Genomic DNA, 10,076 nt, shown 5'->3' with positions numbered 1-10,076 from the left:
TAGAGATGGCAGATAGACATCTGCTACAAAATTTGTACATATATTTTATATTGATAGTAAAGATATCTTTTCTTGAATGTCCTTGCAGTGTATATTATTTTCTCTCATTTTCGATATCTGCAAAAATTAAATTACAAATGTTTGTTAGTTAGAAAGTGAGATCTTGGTATACATCTAAGTAGATATAATATGATGTGAAAACTTACTCGTTTCTTGTCAAGTTGGAATACAAAGGAGCATGGTAGTTCAATGTCTTCATTTTGTAAATCCATCCTCACTTGATGTAGCGTACATGATTTTCTGATCTTTAAGATTGCAATAATATCGTCGTTGAACCAAATATCAAGATCCACTATAGGATCTTTGCTGAAATCATTAAGATTCTGGTCTAAAGCAACTAGACTACTACCAACAAAATGCCATCGACTATAGTAAAAGCTAAGGATAAAATTTTGAGTAGCAATCATATATTTACAAGCTATAGAGTCTTGATCTATCTTACATATAATTTTTCCTTCTGTCCTTGTATCCCATCCTTCATCAACAAATTGTATGATATGATCATATGTTAGTCTCTTCACTGAAAGCATGGTTTTTGTTATTCTTATCTCTATATTAGAGAAGAAATCAATAAATATATTAATAGGCATAAATAAAGTAACTTTGCTTAGCCTATTTGAGATACTAGATTTTAGTGCTTTCTGGATCTCAGAAAATATCTTACATCTATAGCCCTCACTAGTAGCTGGACTTGGCAAAGGCCACTCAAAGCTTGAAAAATCTGGCAAAGGAATGAGTTTTATTGATCCCCATTGGCAACGCCGCATAGGAATAACATAAGAATGGTCATAAAAGAATATTCAATTCTCTGCAAGCTCTGTCTTCTTTCTGCCTCTATACATTTTTTCTCCAATTGAACCATGTATAACATCAATAACATCAATAATAGATTCCACTGGTTGTCTTTCCTCAAGATTAGAGGATAGACATCTACAAGACAAACAAATATTATAATGGAAAAACCTAAACCATGTTTAAGAAAGGAAAAACTTTAAGAATCAAATTCTTACAATTTGGTCTATGCATTGGAAGCTTTGAAGATCCAGTTTTCAAACACAGCTCTCTATACATGAATACATGTTGCACTAGTACCTCTTTGATGCTATTCTTATTTGCTCCAAGCTTAAAATATCGGATTCTACCCTTCCAAGCAGAGATAAACGAGCTCTCATGTCTTTGCCTTTTTCCACGTTTTGCTTGTTGCATGGTGATCCAACTACCTTTGCTAATGATAGTAGGAATCCATCTTCCATCAGTTTGGAATGAGTTAAACACTGATATGGATGTGATTTGGGAGCTTGGATGCCTTGTTGAAGGTCGAATTTCTATATCCATGGTAGAAGAGAGAGAGACATGTAGAGAGAGAGAGAGAGAGAGAGAGGACTAGGCTACCATAACGGAGGGAAAAACAATAGAGGAATAAAAGAAAGGAGGGAAAAAACTGAGCGTCATGCTTTTCACCAATTTGAATTTCGATTACATCAGTCATTATCATTAATCTAGAAACATCACTAAATAAAAGTAGCCGAGACTCTATGCCATTAATGCAAAAGATGTCATAATCACGAATATAAGAGACTAAAAATACATAATAAAAATACAAATTCGTAATATTATTATATTTATATATTTTTGTAAAATGATTTTTTATTTTTTTTAATAGAAGTTCCGTTACGGAGGCTTTGCTCTTATTGGTCTAGAGCACTCTCTCTCCACATCCTAAAAGGCATTTTCGAGACCTCAAAACTCCCCTAATGTCCCAATTTTTGTTGGATGCATTGAAGGAGGTTAATCAATGCAAAATGGTCAAGATTGATGAAGAAATCAAAAACACTACATCATACATGTGACATAATGGTGGTTTGTCTTCTCCTAGCGACAATATCATACATGGATTGGGGGATCGAATTCCATCATGAAACTCCCACACTGAGGTGGATCCAGTCAACATCATACATCTAGTTGATCGCTTAGCTAAAGACATATGGATGTTAATTTTTCATTGCCACCACACCTCCATGATGGAGCTCACTGATCAAGTTATGGAGGATGGTGCCAATGAATAGAGTCAAGGCAAAGATGTTGGGCCTTGTGCATGTTACAAGTTGTTCATAGCGAGATGTATAGCGCACATATGTGAATTATAGAGCAATTGTCCCTCCACAATTCATGGCAAATATTATAACTATAGATAAGTGGATGTGCAATATAACATGAGTCTCAATGAGAGCTCAGTATGAGATCCATTTTCGTCAAACTAAGAGCTATTTTTTAGACTTTCAATAAATTTTGAATACCTTGATATTGAATATTGCATAGTGATATAGATGACATGCAACGTGATATGGCATACTAGAGGTCATTTTTACAAACATACATGAGGAAACACAATCATCCCAAATTTTTCAATGCATCACAAACAACCTGCATAAGAACCGAGTGGAAATGATGCCTACACCAATACTGTGTCGAGATCTACTTAATATCAAGGTTGCATGCGAGCTTAATGTATTGCCATCAATTGCACCGCACACATTTGGTAGCAAAGTTATTGTCTAGAAATTTGCTATGACAATTCTAAGGCATTCTCCTATTATTGGAACAAAGGTGTAAGTGGATTTGAACTTGGTTGCAATGTTATTGGCAACAATGTGGTAGTATTTGTCAACCATTGGCTCAATGATGTCACGGACATGCCATGATCAAGTATATGGATTAATTCTTACCCGTGCCATATGGATCCACACCCCATGTGAATGCACCCTTTCTAGGTTTTCCTCGAGTGAACCATATGACCCACCCTTGTTATGCCGTCATAGAACCTTCTAGAAGATATGCAATGTCATCGCATGTATCATCGATGATGTCATCTCATGGAACATTCTAAAATATATTTAGCCTCCCTCCAACACCTATAAAAGGAGGGGCTCGCCATAGACTCCTCAATCTCGCCAATGCCAATCTTGGGAGCATTATATTCATGTTGCCTTGTTACCTTGTAATCTCGTAGTCCAAGATATTGTCTAGTACTATATCTTGTATCTTGTTTATCCTCGTCACGAGGGAGAGCTTGTAATTCTAATATATTGTATCCATATCTACAGTCTCGGGTTGTGGGATCCTTCATATCCTATCAAGTCCTATTGTCTATACCTACGGTCACATAAAACATAGCATGATATAGAAATAAAAAGGAATGGATTAGAAAATAAATGGAATACCTGAAACAGAGAAAACGATCTTTTCTTAGACCTCTCCTTTATTCTTCTATGCATAGAGATTCTTGCTATTGTATTTTCTGTCATAAAGGTTATTGGATATCTGAAAAGCACTCCCTTATCCACTATGAAAACAAAACAACCTATATTTTTACTTATCACTATTTAGATTATTGCTATCCACATTATTTAGAGATTGGGCATTGAGGGCTTTATGCTATGATATTCATTGAACCTTATTATAATGATATTGAATCGCCCTATAGAAATAGTGTTGGTGATGTGATGGGTGGAGTCGTTATGAGCCAACCAAATAAGCGCACAACTTAGGGCACTTTCAAGCTCAATTGGGGCACAAACGAAATCCCCCTCACCTTTCCAAGGCTAGTGAGGATGCAGCTCTTGTAACAGTTGTTGGAATGCAGCAATATCAAATTTGAATCTTCTGCCAGAAAATCTTGTGCCATGCATCTAGCTCATGAATCCATACAATATGTTAAACATAGATTTAAAGCATGTGTTGCCATGGAAACACCCACCAATTATGATACAATGCACTTGAGGAAGTCAATGTTTTCGCAAGCATGGGAAACACTATGAAGAAATAGAAGAATACACTAATAAAAATAGCCAATGACATAGAGTTCCCTTCAACATCAAATGTCTCCATGAATGATAGGCTTTCCATCACATCAAAGCACCAATCCGTGAGGTTTAGCAATGAATGAAGGAGTGAAAGATGTGTAGAGTCAAGGATAAAAGACTTATCAAGAATAAATTTAAATAAATTTGACTAAAATTAGATCTCGAGGCCATCAAAGGTGTGAGAACAAACGAGTGACAAGGGGTGGATGTGTGGAGAGAAAAACATGTCGACATGAAAGAAGAGTAGGTCGAGAGAGAAGAACAAGTCGTCATGCAAGAATAGCAAAGAAGATTGCAAGATATGTAGCACCAGGTTGTGGAAGTTGGGATGCACTTTACAGTGGATCAAAGTTGCATTAACCGTGGTTCCTTTGTTAACAATGACACAAAAAAGAAGCTCGTGGGAAGGTGAAGCCATCTCTAGACTCAAATCATTTAAAGTGTAGTTTTAAAATGTGGGGTGAGAAGTTATAAACCCACGATGAAAATATCATAGAAGGTGCCAACAAGATTGTGGCGTAGTGGAACAAGTGTGGGTTGAGTTCTAGGGTGGTGTGAGTTCAATCCCTGCATCTCATATCACTTGAGGCACATTAGAACCATGCCACACTTAAGTCTATTTGACATGCACAGGTTGATGGAGTCAAGCTGCAGCAAGTGTGGCCTAGTTACTTGACTTGATTTCCTAGAAAAAGGGGACTTCAACAAGTAAAGCAAGCATCACTAAAATTAGAGCTACTAGCTCTACTTGAAGAAGTAGAAATATGTGGTAATTATGCAAGCATCTCTCTCTCTCTCTCTCTCTCTCTCTCTCAAGATACTATTTCTAATCTATTGCAATACAATTCCTCTTTTAAGAATGCTTTTTCTAATTGTTAGAATGCAAGGTTCACACACATATTACCTTGTGTGTGGCCGCTGCATTTTGGAGTGAGAGCCCCTCGACCCTAAGTACATTAACTTGGGCGAGGCGAGGCTCTTACAAATCTATTCGCGTCCAGAATATCATAGAAGGCATGGCTCTAACTAATTAGTTGATTCTATGAAGAAACATGTGCCTACATTCCGGTACGCAAAAACACCGTTGGAGAGGGGACGTGCCACGTATGAGGCACAGGTTCGGCTGATTGGCGGAAGTGCCAGGTGTCAGGCGGGGGTTGAGGGGCACAAAAATCTTTTCCGAGTCAGCAGAGCCTCAAATAATTTTCGTGGCTGTTGCGCGTTTGGGGCAGAGTTCAAATCTCAGGGTCAAAGCTTCTCAGAAGTCTCTAGACTCTCTCTCTCTCTCTCTCTCTCTCTCTCTCTCGACGGACTGTGATCCACTGTTGCAGTGTACTTGCATCACAGGCTGATCCACCCCCTCTGATCCCTGCTCTCGCTTGGCCTTCTCGCATCAGAATCTGACCCGACTCTGAATCTGCAGTACATCCCCCGCGAGCATGGGTGTGGCTATGGCAGACCATCCGACCTTGCTCCTAGCTGCCATGCCGCAGCCGCAGCAGGTCCCTCCAGGCGCTTCCCGCCTTCCCGCCAATTCCATCTCTGCGGCAGCTCAAGTGAAACCGCCAGGGCGGCCAGCTCCTGCACAGGCGAGCAGCAGCGATCGCGCGAGCCTCATAAAGTCCAGCTCCCGGCCTCGAGGCAGGCCTGCATCTGCTGCCCCGGCACTGGCTCATAATACCGACCATGATCAATCGCAAAGGTACCAGTACCAGTCTGCAGGCAGGAGTGCTTCTCATGCGGCTGCCACGTTCATTGCATCAGAATCTGCAGCCAATTTCCAGGACAATCATCACGGCAATCTTGAGTCTGCATTAGACCTCTCTGATGAGGACGACGATCAGCATACCCGTGTGGATTATCAGGACGCCGCCGCTGCTCTGGAGCAGATCTTCCATGGCAGCCCGTCCCTTCCCGATCAGCTAAAACGCCGCCGCCGCAAGGATCTTACCGCACGGATTTCTCTGAGGAAAAAGCGAATCAAGAAGATCCGGACCTCAAGTTCCCTCTCTGCAGCTCAGCCTCGGCCACTCGCATCAGACCGCCATGAATTACAGGATCAGTCTGACGTGTGGTCGCCCTCCGTCGACCAGTTGATTCGAGACTATGGTGTGGATTTTCGTGTGTCTGCCCTGAATTGGTCCAACGTGGGGCACGATCTCTTGAATGCTGCTGAAGAACACTGGTTATCTTCTCTGATGAAACCTTTCAAGGTGATTCGCACAGTACTTCTCTGTTCCATCTCTCTTGTAAGATTCTGAAAGGGACCCACCACATACTTCCTCTGCACCGGAGTCCGTATGTGGCAGCTCCTTTGCAGCAAGATGCTTAGGAAAGCACTAAATGGAGACTGTATAGACTTTCATGACATGGGAAAGGAACTAATGACATCTCCCTTCCTAGAGCTCATGATACCGTGACATCAGATTGCTGTAGAGTTTCCATGATTACTCATGGATAATGCCTAATAGATTATGTATTCCTTTTTTATCATCTCTTCTTTTCTCCTGCACAGACTGTGCAGAAAGTGAGGTCGTCTCTGCAACGACAGCTTGGAAGAGAACCTTCCGATGAGGAATGGGCGCGAGCTGCGAAGGTGGATTTGCCTCTGCTGAGAAGGCATCTGATTGTGCATGAGGCCGCACGAAACAAGCTAGTCCAGGTACGATTAATGGATATGCATTATCTACATGCCTAGTTGACTGATATGTAACGCCGCGTTCATCAAGCCTTCTGGTGGAAACTGTATTTACCAGTGCTTGATTGATGCATTCCCCTCTAACGAAACACCAGAAGGCCTCTACAGACTAGCTAGTTTCTTAATGACATGTTCTTTAACACCCACTGACAAGTAAATGTTGAGAATATTAAGGTAAAAGCTTGAGACAGACTCTCATACTTGTTCTTGAGTGGCATATAGCAAGTCAAGAGTATACAACATACAAAAAGCTGACTGTTTGAGTACCCTTTTATTGGTGCAAGGTCCATAGGTACTAAATATTCCAAGCTATGTAGGCCTACGAGTATTGTCTCCTTTATTTGATCTTGTTCCTGGGCTAGTTTTAGTGGTACACCGAAACATTTCCTTCTCCTTAATTATGAACTCAGTGGTACATGTCCTGATCTTCATCATGAATGAACTGTGTGGTGCTGCCCAAGAATTGGATACGTCCTGATATCGTTCTTGATGATTTGTCTGATTGATCACAGCTGAATTTGAGATTAGTGCTGCATCTAGCACGCAAGTACTATCGGGAGGGCAGCAGCTTGACGATTCTGGATCTGTGCCAAGAAGGGGTCAAAGGCTTGATCATGGCAGTGGACAGGTTTGAACCTAGCAAGGGCTGTCGCTTCTCTACGTATTCTGTGTTCTGGATCAGGAACTCTATCCTGCGCGCCCAAATCAGATCGGGTTATCCTGTCAGGGCACCCTTCAGGTTCTCAGAGGTAAGCACCCATATGCTGTGGTCGTGAGCAATAGGTTAGTTATCTATGATCCTTTGATTCCTTCATAGCAATCTCATCAGTAATCTTATCATTATTAGCTATTTCCATCAGTCTAGTTGACCCTTCTGTAGATGTTAAGTTGGTTACCATTCTGATCATGATTATCAACCCCTGGCAACCTCATTATCCATCCGATCATCGGTGATCATTAGCTTCTTTCATTTGTTAATTCTGCTCACAGTTGCTTCCTTCGTGCTAGTCCAATTATTCTTCTCATTACTGTGTTTATTTACCCCTTCATGGCAGGCCCCCTTCATGGTTGACTAACTACGTATTTAGTTCTGTAATCAAGACAGTACTTCACTTGGTCTTACATAGTACATTAGTTGCCGCTTTCATCATATTCATGTACAGACATCAAGCAGCTAAACATCGGTCTCTACTGTATGAATAGATGTATGTTGTAAGAGCCGAGATGATTATGGGGTGCTGCAGGTGCGGATGAATCTTAAGAAGATAAGAGAGGAGATGGAAGAGAGCGGGGAGGTAAGCGAGGAGGAGCTGATGAGGCGGGCGGGGTTGGACAAGGAGACTTATATGGCAGTGATGCGGGCGGGGAAACTGCGCCTTACTTCTCTGCACCAGCGAAACCGAACCACAGGCCATGAACTCATCGACAGCCTCCCAGATCAGCCATCCTCAAATAGTAGTATCGCTGTAGTAGACCCAATGCTACGTCTAGGCATCGATGAAGTGGTAATTATTCCCTCAACTATATGCATATCCCGGTAATCAGAACAGTAACTATTAGCTTATATATGTACATAGATAGAATATCTATAATCAGAATGGTAATGATAATAGGGCATTTGTGACCTCATATGAGTATGCATTTGTTACGGCCGGTATGGTAATTATCAACTCATACGCATTAGCTATGATCAGTATGATCATTGGGTCTTCAGTAGTTCACATATATACGTTTGGTAAGATCAGTAAGCTACGGAGCACTTGACATCCGTTCACCTATGTTTCCATAGTAATTACATGCTCTGTGATCAGGATGATGATAGGGTGATTATACATATGCTGTGATCAGTATAATGATAGGATGATTATGCATATGCTAGGATCAGTACTATGATAGGATTAAAGTATTCTCGATAAATTTATGGGCGCAGTGTCCGTTATTTCTGTCATGAATCTTTAAGTAGTTATCAAGATCCTATCAGCATAGAATTAGATATTTAGGTAACTTCGATTCTGATACCATGTGGGATTTAGTGGATAGATTTGAAGGAATTTGGATGATCTAAGGGTATAGGTAGGATCATATCTTTAAATAACTATGTTGTGATATAACAAATACTACGAGGATGGGATTTAGTGTGTAAATTGAAACTATTTGGATGTTTCAATGTTAAGAGTTAGGAATTATAAGGAAAATGCTTTGGGTTTGGGTAGAGGATGATTAGTGATAGATGAACTGGTTGAGGAAAATGCTCTGGGTTTGGGTAGAAGAATGATTAGTGATTGATGACTAATATGGTGTTGGCTGAAAGATGATTAGAGAGTAATGTACTGATTGATGGATGGATGCTGTCAGCTGGATTCACTGAAGCCGAAGGAGAGCCTGGTGCTGAGGCAACGGTTTGGGTTGGATGGAAAGGGAGAGCGAGCACTCGGGGAGATTGGGCGCAACCTGCGCATGTCCCGCGAGATGGCCCGGCGCTACGAAGCCCAGGGCCTCCTCAAACTCCAGCACCCCACCCGCCTTTCCTACCTCCGCTCTTTCTTGTCCTCTGAAACCTAACAATCCTCTTCATTCTCAATCAAACCTACCGATGATCTGCCCCTCCCTTCTTCAGCAAGTATTTGTACTGTACCCCATTATGTATACTATATATGGCTTAATGCCGTGATTTGTATCATAAATGTACTCGAGCATACATAAGAAACAGGTAAACAATCGAAATTCCCTTGGTGTAGAGTCCTTCAAGCCATTCCATGGACTCCCAGCATTGGCAAGCAACTAAGTTGTAACACAAACAAGAAAAGTATCCTTGTTTTTGCAGTTGATGCCACTTCTCCAACTCTCTAAATGTCTTGCAACAGATCTCTTCCAAGGATTTCAATAAAGACCCAAATTGCTAACTTGTCCAAGGTCCACAACATTCCCTATGAAAGTGTTATTCAAAAGTGTAATAATTTACCATAAATCATTCGGAAGGTCCATAGCAACTCAAATTGGTGCCTCTTGGGATGACACAAGACATGTTTGGCTATCAATAAGACCATGTGGGCTCACGTCCATGATTCTTAACACACTAACCACCTTACCAAAAGGTGGTTCTAGCCTCTCCTTTGGCAATAACCCCTATTAAAAGCATATGAAATACCTATCCAAGGAGGAAAAATAATCAATCTCTCGCCATCCATCAAAGCAATGTTGGAGGAGCCACGAGTCAATGTTGTCACAACACGACTCCAACATTGATTGGACACCTTGTGTTAACAAGGCCACCAACTTACCAATGAATAAGAGAACTTTTAAGTTACAATTGACAACGATGCATGGCTATCTTAAAGCATCAATTGTAACCTCTATCTTAAAAGTTGATGCTTTAATAGGCAATCAATAGAGGTTACATCTCATTGCTTGCCTATTGATATGATTCAATTGTAACCTCATTGTAACCTCTATGA

General features: G+C 40.9%; 1 protein-coding gene across 1 annotated transcript; it reads left to right on the top strand.

Moving 5' to 3' along the window:
- The first annotated feature begins 5,195 nt into the window (after positions 1–5,195).
- LOC148023006 (RNA polymerase sigma factor sigE, chloroplastic/mitochondrial-like) lies at positions 5,196–9,444 on the top strand. Its single transcript, XM_087695986.1, has 5 exons — positions 5,196–6,136; positions 6,439–6,585; positions 7,134–7,370; positions 7,866–8,126; positions 8,977–9,444. Exons 1-5 carry the CDS (start codon positions 5,363–5,365, stop codon positions 9,181–9,183), a joined length of 1,626 nt encoding a protein of 541 aa, XP_087552112.1. The 5' UTR covers positions 5,196–5,362; the 3' UTR covers positions 9,184–9,444.
- Positions 9,445–10,076: the final 632 nt, after the last annotated feature.

The sequence above is a fragment of the Lygodium microphyllum genome, chromosome 16, assembly GCF_053477565.2.
Source record: "Lygodium microphyllum isolate KBCC chromosome 16, Lygodium_microphyllum_v1.1.10, whole genome shotgun sequence".
Lineage (NCBI taxonomy): Eukaryota > Viridiplantae > Streptophyta > Polypodiopsida > Schizaeales > Lygodiaceae > Lygodium > Lygodium microphyllum.
The sequence above is the reverse complement of the archived record's forward strand: the minus strand, read 5'-3'. Positions and strand labels throughout refer to the sequence as shown.